General features: G+C 32.2%; 1 protein-coding gene across 1 annotated transcript; it reads left to right on the forward strand.

The window, feature by feature from the left end:
* Positions 1–12659: 12659 nt before the first annotated feature.
* Positions 12660–15984, forward strand: LOC129302254 (disease resistance protein RPP13-like). The gene is made up of 3 exons (XM_054940994.1): positions 12660–12752; positions 12868–15442; positions 15775–15984. The coding sequence occupies exon 2, from the start codon at positions 12892–12894 to the stop codon at positions 15100–15102; it is 2211 nt and encodes a 736-aa protein (XP_054796969.1). The 5' UTR covers positions 12660–12752; positions 12868–12891; the 3' UTR covers positions 15103–15442; positions 15775–15984.
* The last annotated feature ends 995 nt before the right edge of the window (positions 15985–16979 follow it).

Here is a 16979-nt window from a genome sequence, read left to right on the forward strand (position 1 = left end):
AAGCCATTTTGTCAATGTCCTCTTTCATGATAAATATTTGATTATATCTTGAAAAGCAATCTATAAATGATGATAAAGTATTCTCAGCTCTAGTATCTATCAACCTGTCTACAATAGGTATTGCATACACGTCTTTAAGTGTGGCCGAGTTTACATTTTAAAAATCTACACAAACTTATAACCTTTCATTTTTCTTGATTACTGGGACTATATTTGAGAGCTACTAGGCATACATGCAAGGCCGTATAAATCTGGCCTGTAGGAAGCATTTGATCTCCTCCTTTACTCGTAGCTCCACCTCAATTGACATTCTTCTGGTATTTCATCATAGTTCCACGTGAAGCAATTCTTGAACTCCTGCAACACTTGCTTAATGGCATTTTTTTGTTCTTCGTTTAATAGTGAGCTAACGAAAGTGATCCTGGTTCCTTTCAAGATCTGAGGTTTACTTCTTCTAATAGATCCTGAACCTCCATGGCTATTTCTTCAAACTTTAGAGGTGCAAGGTCTAGTTTGTGCAGTTGCATTACTCTCTAGGTTTCATCTTCATATATGACTTCGATCCTAAAGGTTTTGAGTCTGTAGTTTTCTAGTCTCTCTTGCATATTGTGTAGCAATAGTTTTGGATGGCCACAGTTGCTACGACCTTTCTTTTGTCTGATTCAATCATCTATCAGTTATATGATGGGCTCATGCCTCTATGATGCTAAAGGCACTATAGCATTTATGGTTGTTTTGCATGAAAGGACTCTATTCAGATACTGAGCCCTTAGAAATGTGAATAGGCCTCCATTAGCGTCGTAATACCTCCCATCCACAAAGTCGGTTATTATTGTGAATGGTTTATCTTTAGCCCAGACTACTTCTACCTCTTCCCCTTTCCACATGAGAAGTATCTAGTATAGTGAGGAAGGTACGTACTTATTGGTATGGATCCAGTCCTGACCTAAGAAGGCCTGATACTGTGCTGTAGTGCTGATCATTAAAAAATGACCGTCAGAGAGGATTTAGTGCCAACATCAACCTGTAATAGTAATATGCCAAGGACCTTAGAAGTGGTCCCAATGAATCATACTACGGATACCTCGATTGGTATCAGGTCTCACTCTTCCAGCCCCATCTTGAGCATCATACAGGCTAGCAGTATGTTCACCATTGAGCTATTATCTACTAGAACCCTAGTTTTCCTATCGAACTGTGCCTTAATGTATAAAAGCTTTAGGTGTTAGGTCATCTTAAAGCTTGGTTTTTTGAGGATAGCCTGTTTTTGACTTCCTTCTATAGCTTGAAAGATGACCTAGCAGATAGGCTCTACAGCCTTCTGTTTCTATGTTTTGGCTAGTTTATACTCTTCCTTCTCCCTCAATTCCATTGGGCAATATCGATACGAGCCTATGTACATTAGCCTTGAGGAGTTCTACTCATACTAGTCTTGAGTCCTACTAGTGGAAGATCGAAACTGAAAAGGGAGCATTAGTAAAACCATGCAGTAGAGATTAAGAGGTGTCTCCCCAATATGAATAGTCCCATCATATTGATTTTTATTCTCACTCCCCTTGTATTGATCACGGTAGACTTCCTTCTAAACTTATCAGTTTCCTACACATCAGAGCCTTACTGTACCTCAATTTTCTATTGCTCGAGGTATGTTTGTACAGCTTGTTTTTACTGAAGACATCATTTTTGAGTCCTCGTTAAGGTAGCTAAAAATTTTTTATTCCCTATGACTCTCCATTTTAGAGGCGGCATGTTACCAAGTGGCGTAATGAACCTGCCCGAACCCTTAGTGACTTTTGGTTTTGAAGGAGGCTTTATTGTGCTTTCTGATTGCATTAATGGTGTTAAAGATAGGCCATCAGGGCCTATATCCTAGCCCATCGGTGTCCTTATGAACAGTTTACTTACTTCTAATAGTGTTGAGTACTTAATGAAGAAGTTGAATTTGCCAGACGGCTCTCCCAGACAGTCTTAGACCACCTTAGATCCATCTGGCTCTATTGTTATCAATCCCCTCAGGCCAATATCCCGTCTTGAGGGTCTTTACATTTTGCTAGTTGTCACTATCTGCGGTTTCTCCTAGGCAGTCTCGTACCACCTTAGAGTTGTCCAGGCTATTTACACTTTGCCCTTCTAAGCCAACACATCATCTAAAAGATCTGTTCTTGTTGGATCGGCCTGTAGGTTTCTCTAGGTAGTCCCACACTATTTTTAAGCTTTCTTGAGCTACTTCCTGCCTATTCTAGACATTTTACAGCCTCCTGTCTCTCCACTTAACATCATTTCTCCTGGTCTATCATCTACCAGAGTTTATCTCCATCATGTAGGCTATTTTAAATTGTGGAAACGGGTCCTCATCTACGACTATGGATTCCTCCTTAAGGAACTTAAGAATCCCCTTATTGATCAGGTCCTTAATGACGTTCTTGAAGCCCCAACAAGCCTTAGTGTTATGACTCCATGAGTGATGGTACTTACAATATTCCTTTCCTCTCTACTCTTCTTTTCAAGGAATTTTGTGATCAGCGGGCAAGGAGATGAAGTTTTCTTTAAGAAGGAAATTAAAGTTCTCCTCTATTTTGGTGGTATCAAAGGTGTATTGTATGGTATTCGGTCTTTTAGAAATCTCTCTAGCCTTCGTTATCAATGTCGGGCATGTGTAGTTGCCAGCATTTTTTAATTCTGCCATAACTACATCAAGGTCACCGAAGTAGGTTCCTACCGTAGTCTGCCGGCAATGTTCCTCTTCTTTGAGTAGCTCCTCATATTCCCATACTTTAGCCACAAGCTCATAGAAATCTCAAAATTCCATCCCTTAAAATTTTTTTCAGAGCTCTATATCCAGTCCTGCTTATGCTAGCTTGACGAATTTAGTTTTTGGAAGCGACATATGGTACTCGCTCCTCAGTCATTTGAACCTCACCAAGTATTGATCCATTGTCTCTCCAGCCCATTGGGTAAGCTTGTAGAGTTTTACTATGCTGACCTCTGGCTTCACCTTGTAGAACTGAACATGGAACTTCTGTTCTATTTCCATCCAGCTGATGATTAAGTTGCGAGGCAATGAAGTATACCATGTGAACGTCGAGACTGTGAGAGTGTTTAGGAACAATCTTAGTTTTAAGTTAGCAAATTTCTCATAATTGGCAATCTCCCCACATTGGATTGTAACCTCTTACTGTGCTCCAGGGTAGATTGCATTTTGTCTCCTAAGAATAGTATGAAGTTAGGGATCTTATATCCTTGTAGGTATGGGTTGTCCCTATCATGTACTCCGAGTATGGCTTTGAAAAGGTAGGGTGGTCAATTGGCCTTAACCCTAGTTCATATATATCCTAGATAACATCCCTTAAGGCCTTCATGTTCACCAGTTAATTAAGAGGCTCGTTCTAATGCTCCGGGACTATCGCCATGCCCCTCGAGCCCCTCATGTCAGGCTCCTATAAATAATACAATAGATTAGTTAAAGGATTAGTGTTTGCAAAAATTTGAGGGTTATGGATGTCTCTTATAAGTGAGTGGCCCCGAGGGTTAGCAGCTACATTGATTCCTGCTTTTTGCCCTCCATACGGCCTTAAATTTGAGCTTGCTTCTAGAGGAGTGCTTTTCAATAATGCGGCTATGTTCTTCATGCCATCATGCAAAGCCTGCATTATGATCTGCTAACGTTCTTTCTCCCTGCATTCTGACATTTCTAAGGATAGTGCAAAGAACTTTTGGTTTTCTTCCAGTTACTTATCCATCTAGTCTTGAATTACCCATAATACTTCTGCCACAGGGCCATTGGATATGATCAGTAGGTGTGCTTGGCTACTTCCTAGCTTTGAGCCAAGGCTTGTACTACTGCTACATGTCGATATCAGCACTATGTGCTCACAATGTCCAGCCTTTTTAGCGTCAAGCATTAAGTGTTCTAACCATGTGTGTGCAGAGGTCCCTTTTGGTTCGTGAGAACCAATACCTGTTTGATCAATCCTTTTGTCTTTTCTTGTCCTTGCTATCTTTATTACACAGGCCAAATCAGTAGTGCCAAAAATTATTCATGCGTGAACAACAAATACCAAGCGTGCCAGAGACGTTGAGTCTCAATTGACAATAAAAGGGTCTCAAGCTCCCTTACCACAATTCACTCGGATGTAAAAGATATACAAGGCTTTGGTAGAACAAGTGTTTTGATTCTTATTAAAATGTGTAAAAGTTACATGTCTAGATTGAAAATAAAAACTAATTGATAAAACTACAAGCTAAAGGTGCAGAATGCGAGTCTTTGATTGAGTATTGGCTGTCTCCTTTCTATATCTTTGTCTTCTATTTATAGTATCAAAGTAGTAGTAGTCATTCCCTTAAGACTTAGAACATTTTGCTAAAGAATCAAGGATCCTGCAAAACTCATGGCACAGTCTTTACTCAGTGTTCTCCACTTTTGGTAATTAGCTCATCTCACCGAGATACTTGGACATGATGTCCATAGATTTCAAAATCACTTGGGATCATGTTTTTATGTGCCAACGGTCCAATGTTTGTAACTAGTAGGATGTCAGCATGTTTCTTTTATTATGGCCTTTATTGAATCTCGGGGCCAACCCTTTTGTTTAAATTGGACTTAACTCTTCAATTATTCAACCTAAATAACCTTATGATCTATTTGAGTAACATTTCATATTTTAGCTCAAACAATAAGGCGTTTTTAATATTTTAAAATATAATTAATGTGTTTTTCCCCCAAAAAATGTCTATGATAGATAAATAACTTTATATTTAGCTTAAAGTAAAACATCCTATTAAATAAGGTTAAATATAAAAGGGAAAACAATTTTATTGGTACCTACAATTTTTCTTGATTTTTAATTTGGTACCTATGCCTTTTTTTTTTTTCCATCCTTTAAGACTTCAAGTTTTCAACGGTTAGTTCCTACACATTCAGAAATAGCAAAGGGACTTGCGGTGGAAAGCACGCCTTTAAGTCTAAAAGTCGAAAACAAGGCGTCGTGTAGCCATGGCGATTATGAATCTCCAACAGTGCAGCCATATGCACATCAGCTGCACTAGAGAGAAGCATATGGTGAGTTTTTAGTACCTGCTATTAAGTCGCTTTTAGTTTAGGTTTATCAAAATTATTAAGAGAGTGGGAAGATATGTTTGAGTCGGTCAAAGAAGGCACTCACTAGGATCTGCAGCAATTGCAGGAAGCTCATTAACAGAGGGAGAGTGGTTTTGATGAAGAAGAACGCGTTGAACTTCAACGAGTTCACTACTTCCTTCCTCTATGATCTTCACGAGCTCCTGGAATCGCAAGACTTGTTTTTTTCTTGGCCAACAACATTCTCAACTCTGAAAAATAGCAATGAATTGTGTCAAGTTAGATGCTTAGATATATGTTGAAGCAAAGGTTACAAACAAGTGTGCAATCAAATCTAACTGTGCAGGCATTATCAACGTAATTACGCGAGACAACTTTGAAGAGATATAGAGACATTGTGGGAAAAATCAGTGAGTTACTCACCAAATATTAGGATATGTTTATTTTGAGTGGCAATGTAGAGAGAATATTTATAGAGGTGATAGACTAGCTAATGAAGCTCATAAATTTTTATTACTTTGCTCCTCTGATCAAATTCCAACCTGGCTTCCTACGGTGGGAAATTGATGCAGGATTTATTTATTTTCCTATAGCAAATATAATCAAACTAAAGCATATTCTCTGATCCAAAATTATTAGGACAAGTTCTATAGTCAACGTGCGTTCTATCAAAAATCATAACCAAAAATTAAATCTGAATCGTTGAAAAGTTTTAATCCAACAATGATGAGAGGGACAAGGAGAGAAATGGAGAAGGAAAAGGAAAAATAAACCACTATAAAAAAATAACTTTTGACAATAACATTATCAGGAAATCACTGTTAAAGGTTTTTAACGGCAACTTTTCATTGTCAAATGATCACCATCAAAAGTTTTATCACTAATAGTTTTTTGCCATAAGTCAAAAACTATTAGCGACAACACTTTTGATGGCAACCCTTTGGTGGCAAAAAGTCGTCACTAAAAACCTTTAGCGGTGACTTTTTGTCACCACCAAAAGTCAACTTTAAAAAAAAATAAAAAAGACATCTCATGTCACGTCAATACCTCCTCATGCTACATCACTTACCACGTGCATTTCCTCATACCATGACATGTGTCACGTCACCCGTCATATGTGCACCACATCATGTCATGTCACCTAACAACTTACACCACGTCATGCTACTTCCACCTTCCAAGCCTTAAGTCCTCCTTTATTATCAATTGAGTTGAAATGCACCTGCAATTATTATATGTAAAATTAAATATATATTATTTAACTACATATACATATATCAAATAATATATTAGTAAAAATATATACTCCCTCCGTTAAAAAATATAAGGCATTTTTAACTAAATCTCACCCCTCAATAAAGTAGTTATCAACTTTTAAACTAACCATATCTTTTCATATTTACCCCTATTAAATATCCTATAATAAATATAAGGTCATTATTAATAGGAGAACTTTTGAAAAAAAAATGAAAATAATTACATCTTGAAAGACTATAAATACTTTATATTTTTAAACATCCAATTCCTTAAAAAATGCCTTATATTTTTTAATGGAGGAGTACATATATTTTATTTTATTTTCATTTATTAATATGTTAAAATAATTTCTATGAGTGTATACACATTACATTTTTTTAATAAAATATTAGTATTGTTAGGAAAATGAACTTAAAATGAAATAATTTTTAAATATTAAATAATTTTCTTATAAACATTTTTACCAATTTTTAAATTTTATTTTTATTTTTTAAATGAAAATAATCAAGTATATCATTTATTTATAAGTATGTATTATATTAGTTTACATTAAATATCTTTTATTTTTTTTCCATATTTTTCTCAAAAAATTAATAAATAAATTATTAAACTTTTATCTTCTCCCAAGTTAAATGCTTTTCCTTCTTATACTATTTTATCTATAATTTTTCAATTATCTTGAAAATATTTTAATAAAAAAATTTATTTTAATTATAAAAATTTTGTTAATAGTTATTTTGGACAATTATTTTTTATTATTATTGAGATAGGAAATGGGTTGTGATAAACTCAAAGTAGATGCTAAACACAAAAAACTCCAAGTTAAAAATCTAAATTAATATTTTATAATCAAAATAGAAGGAATCTTATCTTGACTCAATTTAAATTAGTTTAGACTTTCATTAAAGTCTCTTTAATTGAGCCAATATAAAGTTAATAGGGAATACTTCCTAATAACTTTATAATTTAAAATAAACAAACTTTAATAAGTTTTGTTATACATAATTTCATCTATAAGTTAAAAAATCATCAAGTATTCTCTACCTATTTTATTTGTTACTTATTTTAAATAACCATCAAATATGGAGCATCTTATTTAAATAATTCTGTGGTTGTAAAAAGTATAGCTCAACAAATGAAACAGACACCATTTGTATACCAAGCCAAGTATCAAGTGCATAACGTGTCAAGTAGTTTATAATGTCATTTGTATCTTACAATATCTATATAACTTTAGCATTCTAATATTATTTATTTCTCATTCTATATATAAATACCTTTAGTGGCAACAAATTTTGCCACTAAAAGTATTCATAAAATATTTTTTAGTTTTCTAATTATTTTTTTCTAAAAATATTTTTTGTAGTGACAAACTGTGGCCGTAAAAAGTAGTTACATAAATTATTTTAATTTTTTAATTATTTTTTATTAAAATACTTTTAGTGGCAACTGTTTGTCGCCACTAAAAGAAATCACATAATTTTTTTTATTTTTTAATTATTTTTTATAAAAATACTTTTGGCAATGATAGTTTGTCGTTGCTAAAAAATAATTACATAAATTATTTTTAATTATTTTTTAAAAATATTTTTGGCAACGAGGGTTTGTCGGCACTAGAAGTAATTAGATAAATTACTTTTTATTTTTTGATTATTTTGTATGAAAAATATTTTTTATTTTTTTAAGAAAATACTTTTGGCGGTGACAAAATGTCATCACTAAAAGCTATTACATAAATTATTTTTAATTTTTTAATTATTTTGTATTCCAATACTTTTAGTGTTGACAAGTCGTTTCCAACTAAAAAGTAATCACATAAATTATTTTTAATTTTTTAATTATTTTTAAAAATAGTTTTGATAGCAAAGGTTTGTCGTTGCTAAAAGTAATTAAATTTTTTTTATTTTTAATTATTTTTTTATGAAGATACTTTTGGTGGCCACGGTTTGCAACAATTAAATGTTTTTAGTGGTAACAATTAAACTTTGCCGTTAAAATGGAGCTTTTGGTGGCAACAATTAATTATAGCTACTAAAAATCAACTTTTGGTGGCAACTTTTAGCAGCAGTGTTAGTCTATTTTTAGCAATAATTTTTAATTGTCATCACCAAAAGTAGACCTTTGGCAGTGATTTTTTTTTATCATCGCTAAAAGTTGCACCAAAAGCCATTTGTTTTGTTTGTTTGTTTTTTTTTTTTTTTGTAGTGCCCTCCACGCTATCACACAATATTAGCACTTGCTATAAAGACAGTACAAATTGGATTTATTTTGTTTTGATTTTGTTACGGCAAGTATATCTAAAGCTTTATATATTAAGAAACTTTCATATTATTTTGATTCATGACAGCCAAAATGTCACATGAATTAAACAGCAAAAGAAACAAAAAAATGCCAATAGCAATAAAACTAATCTTCATTTCATAATAATGTTTCCTTAAATTACAATAGAATTGGTCCATCTACCCACCTAAATTACATCTTAGTACAACAAAAAAATACTAGAAGATCCATCCACCCACTTTATTAAATTCCGCTAAGAGTTCCAAACATTCACGCACAATAAAGCTTACACTCCATATCCGAAAAGCAAGCACAAAAGGCCCAACAAGCAACACAATCTTCAACCTCTCAATCTCTTGCTTCATGTTCTCGATCTCTTTCTTCACATTCTTTTGACTTCGTTCATGTGCTCCTTACTGTTGTTGTAAATGTTGTTTCTCTTCTTTCATATGCTCCAAACACTACAAAAAATTATTAAAATAAAAATAAAAATTAAAAACGGCATAATTATCGTCTCTAATAAAGACAGAAATAGAGACTATTATATTTTTAAAAAAGAATTTAATTTAAAAATATTTTAAAATATAAAAAGAGATTTATAAATCACTAATATATGTCTATAAAAAAAAGTGTCACAAAATCCATTTTGACTTCTATCATCATTCATTAAAAATTTAATTTTTTTAAAAAATTAAAAATGTTAGAGATAAGTTTAGATATGAATAAATTTCATCAATAAGTTAGCTATCTCCAAATCTGTCTCTAATATTAATTTATATTTTTTAAAAAATTTAAAGACTGAATTTAAGACAGATTTTTTTTTATAAATTTAGAGACAAAAATTTAACCATTTCTAATTCCCTCACTATATTTCTTTAAAATTTTATAATTTTATTTTTATTAATTTGAAAATGGAATTAGAGATGATTGAAATAAATATATTAAAGATGTAATTATTATTATTTCTTAATGCATTTACAGATTTAGAGATAGAGTCATATTTTTAATTTTTTAATCAAAACAAAATGTTAATTGATGATAATTCATAAAGAGACGAAGCCATACCAAAAAAATAGAGAAATTAAACAAAGCTTACCTATTCCAATTTGATGAAAATCACAAACCCTCTTTTTGGTGAATTGGATCACCTTGTCGCACAATCACTTGAAGCTATTTTTGTGAATGGAGATCACCCACTCGAATGACGTTCGCAGCCACGCTCCCCAAACCGAAAATTGCATCAAATCCTAGTTGAACAAAAATCGCGTGATGCCTTCACTGTTTCAGAAGCCCTATTTCATGAAGACTCCTCCTTTTTTTTATTTTATAGTTTGATCCATGTTCTCAATAGCGGAGAGAGGGGAGACCAACAGGGACCATGGCCTCCCAATTTTTTAAATTTTTTTTGTATTATATAGGTATTACATACTTTCGACCCTCATAAAATTTATGAAAATTTTATAGTATATATTTTTTTTTAATATTAGCCTCCCTTATTCTTAAATTCTGGCTCCGCTCCTGCATGTTCTTCTCTGTTGGACACTCAACGAGTTTTCTAATCTATAGGGGGTAACGGGCTTGGTGGAGGAAACCTGGAAGAGGAAATAGAAACAAAAAACAAAAAAATTAGAGTACCAAATTAAAAACTAAGACAATGGATAGGTACCACCAAAATGATTTTCTTCGTATAAAAATATTGTGTTAATTTAAAAAAATTAAATATTTTATTGGGAGCAAGATTTAATTGCCTCACATTTTTTAACAAGAGGATCTCAACTTCAATTTACTATTGTATTAATTTACGTAAATTTTAATATTATAAACCCCAATTCAAATTGGGGACGAAAGAATGTGGTTCCAAGTGGGGTCGATTCTACCCACTTTTTGTAAAAAAATTTTTGTTTTTTACCAAAACTTTTTATAAAAGTTTGAAATGTACCAAACTTTATTTTTAAAGTGATTGCTGGCGCCACCAGTACATGACACATGTAGAAACCAAAGAGCCAGCCATATATAATCTTATTAAGAATAAATTACATTGTCGAGACTTCTTACATCAAATAATGTAACTTTAATAAATGTTATCGGCTTGCCAGTCGCCATTGCTTGCTTTCTGTCTTACAACATACAAGGAAATTGTCAAAGCCTTGCGATCTTGTTTTGATCTTTTTCTTACGACATTGACTCGTTCAAATTTCAATTTTTTTTTTTGCCTGAAAAAATATCACCGTATTCAATTTTTATGTTTAGTTTTCAATTTATATATGGAAAAACTTCATTTGTAAATCTAACTATTTATTGAATTAGACAAAAAACACATTGACCTGAATGTACATTTGAAAGTTATCCAAACAAACCCTAAATTGTTTTCCTTTGAACCAATGAAAATTAACCTTGAAATTAATTATTTTTAAAAAAATTGATAAGTTTTTAAATTTTATCTCAATTAAATATATATTTTAATAATATCTTTTATTATGAATACTTAATGAAAGTAAAAGACGAAAATTTGCAATAGAATTATTGTAATAGGATTAAAGTTTATGACATCTCTTGTAAATAAAGCTAACAAAGTTAGTTTCTGCATTAAATAAGACTAAAGAGTGGGTGCGTGGGTGCGTGCGTGCGTGCGTCATAACACTTGATTAGGTGGACTAACTTCAATTTTTTGGCAACCCCCCTTCCGTGTCATGGAAGACCGTTGATATAAGAAAATGATAAATTTTACATGCTTTTGCAAATATAGTTTATATTATAAAACTAAATAAAACAAACAACTTAATATTTATTATATTTATATTATAATTAGTTTATTATACTTGTGAATGATATATTGTTATATATCAATAATAAACTCCTTAAAAAATTTTAAATTTTTTATGATAAACCTCTTATATATCAATATTACACCCCTTATAGATCAATATAAATCAACCATACTCCTAAATTTTTAAAATTTGGTCCATATTTTTTGAGCACAACATTTTTTTTCTATCAACAGGCCATTTTATCCTAAATTTTAGATAATGTTTGGATTTATGAATTTATATTTAAATCTAAGATTTGAAGTTTTTCATTTCAAATTTTTCGTTTGAAATTTTTTATTTAGATAGTCTAAAAAATTTTAAATGAAGCAGATAGATAAGTGAAATTTGAAACAAAAATAAAACATTAGGAATGATGAGTTTATTTTTATTTTTTAATATTCAAGAGATGAGACTAGAATATGAAAAAAAAAGATATGAGTGTCAAAAATATATTAGTAGTGAAAATATGAAAAGAACAAGATGTTTGGAGTGACTAAAATTTCAAATAATTAGGTTGTAAAAGAAATTTAAAATTACAAAAGAATTACAATAAAAAATGAATTTGGATTTGAATCTATAATTTTATGTATCCAAATAAAGGAATTGGATCAAATTAAAATCAAAATTCCCATTAAACCAAACAAGTACCATTAAAATTTGAGAATTACTTTGCTGTTGACATTTTTTTTTTGGGTAATGCTGTTTACATTTTATTATATATTACTGTGGATCTATTGATATAATTTAAGGCAAATGAGCAAAAATACTCAAGAAGTCATTGGCCTAAAACATCCGATAGCTTAAAATGAGAAAAAATGTATGTGTGTGCGTTTGTAACCAAATTGTTAAATTTCAAATTTATGATACAATGGTCAATATCATTGACTTTTAATGGTTTAGTTATAAGTGTACTGAAAAAATAACCTTATGAAATACTTTGTTAACACTTTAAACTACTAGATGTTTTAGATAAAAAATTTCTTTAATATTTTTGTCCCACTCCATGCTTAACAGTCATGTGAAAAATAATTCCTAGAATTGGGTTACCGCGCAATGTTATAAAGATTAGGCAACAGGTAATAATACATGTGAACAAGTTGAACTAGAAGCAATAATGAAAAGCAAGATAGCTGTTCAGCATTTCCGAATATTTAATTGTGTTTGTCTTTATTTGTCATTAGCTTCTCCTAAAGAAAAACAAGACATTGCTGGTTGTTCGAATTGCAGTCGCCTTTCTAAACCAATAAGTCACAGTTCCCCAAAGTTCTCATCGTTGAAAGGGAAACTGCGGAACGGATGTGCTGTCATCAAAACCATCTCAAATTGTTGAAGTGAGTGTCTTCTCTACAGATTATAAGAAATGGCAGACAATGTTGTTAGTTTCCGATTAGAAAATTGTCTGGGCAACTTTTACAAGAATACAATTTGCCTAGAGATGTAAAGCAGAATATCAAGTTGCTTCAAGATCAGATGGAAACATTGAATGCTCTCCTCAAGGATTCAGAGCAAAAGCTAAACAAATATGAAGTAATCGCAAAGGAGTTTGACCAAATCCAAGAGGTTGTTCATGAAGCTGAGGATGTGATCGACACTTACATCTATGATCTTAATCGGCAAAGAATCAAACGGTGGTGGGATCTGACCAACTATGTAAGTCACACAAAGCTTCTTCACGATCTTGCAGACAAGATAGAAAAAATTAAGGTTAGGATTGAAGCTATACAAAGCAACCAACAACTTGCCATGGAATTGCTTCATAATATCCAAGGAGAGACGGAGATAGAGACAGAGATAGAGATGGATACAAAGGCCATTTTGAAGGAATATAGGAGAAATGTTGAAAAAGATGATGTGGTTGGCTTTAATGTCTACTCTGATAAGGTGATCAAGCGACTCACGGGTGGGAATAAAGAACTTAAGGTCATCTCCATAATTGGCATGGGTGGGCAGGGAAAAACCACTCTTGCTAGGAAGATCTACAAAAATGATTATCTCAAGAGAAGGTTTGATAGATTTGCGTGGGCTGATGTTTCAGAAGACTGGCAAGCTGAAGCAGTATTGCTCATTCTCTTGGCCCAAGTGGGATCAAGTAGTTATCATGGAATGAGTAAGGAAAATCTAAAACAAGAGATCCAAAAAGAACTGGAAGATGGAATGAGTGTGGAGAATTTGTTAAAGCAAAAAATCCATGAAAGCTTGAGGAGAAATCCATATCTCATTGTCCTTGACGACATATGGAGACCTGAAGCATGGCGTTCCATAAATGATGCTTTTCCTGATGACAAAAATGGGAGTAGAATATTGATCACTAGTCGATCAGAACAAGTTGCTCGTGTTGCAAGTCCGTCTCAAGAGTTTGTATACCAGCTTCCATCTCTCAACACAGAACAAAGTTGGGAACTTCTATCAAAGAGGGTGTTTATGGGAGAGCAGTGCCCTCATGAATTGGAAGATCTTGGAAGGAAAATGGCTAAAAGTTGTCATGGATTACCTTTATCCATTGTGGTGTTGGCTGGCATTTTAGCAAAACTAGAGAGATCTAAGGCAAGTTGGTCTTATGTTGCTGGAAATGAAATTTGGCATCTTTTTCAACAAAAAGCTGAATGCACTGACATTTTGGCACTAAGTTATAAATTCTTACCCCAGCATCTAAAACCATGCTTTCTGTATGTTGGTCATTACCCTGAAGACTTCAAAGTTTGTGTTAGGAAATTGATTAAACTTTGGATAGCAGAAGGGTTAATACCAAAAGATACAGGCAATAAGCAACCAGAGGATGTTGCAGAATACTACTTGATGGAGCTCATTGACCGAAGCCTGATCCAAGTTGAAAGCAAGAGGACTGATGGGGGTGTGAAGGTATGTCGCATTCATGATCTTTTACGAGCATTTTGCATAGAAGAAAGCAAAAGGCAAAAGTTCTATGAGATCATTACTATGACCAGTAGTTCAAATTTGGTCAACCCTCAAAGATTATTCGTGTATCATCAAGCTTCAACTTACCTAGCTTCTAGTCTTAGTGCTAATCATTCATCTGTGCGTTCTTTGATTTTCTTTGGAAGAGAAGAAAGGGTTGTCACATGTTGGGAAGTCATTTTGAAGGACTTCAAATTGGTTCGAGTCCTTGATATCTCCTCTATTGTGACTATAAGAATTCCAAAAAGAATTGGGCAGCTAATCCATCTAAGGTACCTGAAGTTCAAAAATACTGTTGATCTTTATCCAAGACCAAGGGTGCCAAAAACAATATTTGACCTACAAAATTTAGAAACTTTGGAGATTGAGGGGAATGCTGTGATTCTATCAAGGAGCATAGAAAAACTAAAACGTTTAAAGCATCTTTTTCTTCCAAAAAATTCAAAGATGCCCCTTCTCAATGGTCATCTAGACAATCTTGAAATCCTCTCTTATTTTACTGTTGAAGATAGTCCAGGTACCTCCCTAACCTATATGCACAAACTTAGAAAATTGGGGTTATACGATTGGGATTCATATCCACATAACTCTTGGCAACACCTTCAAACCTTATCTGATCTGCAAACACTCAAGATTAAAGCTTACAAGTTCCCTCAAATATATGCAATAATTGTTCTATCAAAATTGACCAAGATATCATTGTGGCTGGGTTCTGAAGATGTGTCTATGGAAGTTCTTGGAGCCATTTCAAGTTTGAGATTTTAAAAATAACTCTTGATGTTAATTCTTATGCTGGACGTATCATCGACAATCTTGATTGTAGAAGTGGATACTTCCAAAATCTCAAAGTCTTTCAAATGAGAAACATGAGATGCAAAACTTGGAACTTGAGCACAGGTGCAATGCCTCGCCTTCAAAGCTTCTCCATTGATTATTGCTGGAGATTGATTAAGCTTCCAGAAGAACTATGGTCACTGCCTGATTTGCGAAATGTGGTGGTGTCTGAGCCATCCAAAGAAATGGAAGATTATCTTGCAGGAATGGAGATGAAAGATGGATGCAAGCTTACAATCATTTAATATCGCATAAGATGCTTGATTAACAGGTAAACTTGATGTCTTTATATCTTCCTCTATAATGATTCGTTGTTAATTATTTGCTCAACACAACAAAACATGTACTTTGTTTTTTTAGTCAATGCTCTAGATTTATTGTTTTTTGTCATTTTAATAATGGTCTTCAGCATGATTAGGAATATATATGATCAAATGAAATGATAATTACGATAACATATTCACATGTTGAAACAATAAATCATTAGTTTTCATGATGATTTCATTCTCCAAATATTTGTTTCATCTCTCCTAAATCATTATATCTCTTTAACGGTGAAAAGTTGACAGATGTTAATTATTAACTCTCTATTTTTCATTTCAGGTGCTAATATTGAATCCATAAGTCTGTTTCATCTCTTCTCAAAGAGTGAAGATAAATGTTGAGTTGCACACGATCTTGTTTGCATGTTTGCTTAAGGGTTATGTTTTGAAAACTTAGTAGATGTTCGAATGCTGTGTGTAATGTTGGATTGAAACATATTTTCTCATGACACGTTTGATTTTGAATATTCAAATTTCGCTGCCTTTTGTATGGTTTGTTTGCGAACTAAATATTTTGATTATGGATATGTATGTGATGTTTTGTATGGTAATTTATTTGTAAGGTTAAAGTTTTTTGATTGAGAGAGATATATCAGGGAGAAAGATTTTGCCTAGCTAGCTGGGGTCAAGTTTTTGAAATTAATACATTTATATAGTTAATTTAAGTTTCCTTTAATATCTATGATATTTCTTAAAATAATTTTTTAACATAGCCACTTGATACTAGAGGTAAGACTAGAGTAGGGTATGAATAGAGTTACAATGATCCTAACCCTCCCAGTGTATAAAAAAAAATTATAACTTAAAAAATATCATTTTATAATAGATTATGTACTTTTTTTATTTTTTAAAAAAATAAAATATATACACAAAGTAACATCATACCCACAATGTTCCCCCAATTGTTGATGATGATAATGATGTTTAATTTATATTTTTTTAGTTTATTGTTAGTAAGTTTATAATGAATATGATATAATACTTTTGATGCCATGTACTCTCTCTATTTAAAAATATAAAGTATTTTTTAAGAAGTTGAATGTTAAAAAATGTAAGGCATTTTTAGTTTTTTGAAATATAATCATTATCCTTTTTTCAAAAGTGACGCTACTGATAGTGACTTTATATTTCTTATAAATTGTTTAATAAGGAAAAATATGAAAAGATGATATTAGCTTGAAAGTAGGTGACTACTTTATTGGGGAATGAAATTCAATTAAAATTACTTTATATTTTTGAACAAAAGATTATATATTATTAGTACATAAAATGTAGTAACACCTACGATTACCTGGGGAAAAAAAAGGCATAAATGCATAGTAGTCCCACATCACTTAAAAGTTGAAACATCAAATTTCACTGAACATGTCATAAGAGATAAAGTTAAAAAATAATAAATAAAAGGGTTAAAGGCCTTTTTTTTGAATTTTTTTTTCAACAAGTGTTGAGCATCTTATATTGATAAGTAAGATAATGTTTCTTCTA

The sequence above is a fragment of the Prosopis cineraria genome, unplaced genomic scaffold, assembly GCF_029017545.1.
Source record: "Prosopis cineraria cultivar Desert tree isolate PC_DT_omini unplaced genomic scaffold, ASM2901754v1 PC2, whole genome shotgun sequence".
Taxonomy (NCBI): domain Eukaryota; kingdom Viridiplantae; phylum Streptophyta; class Magnoliopsida; order Fabales; family Fabaceae; genus Prosopis; species Prosopis cineraria.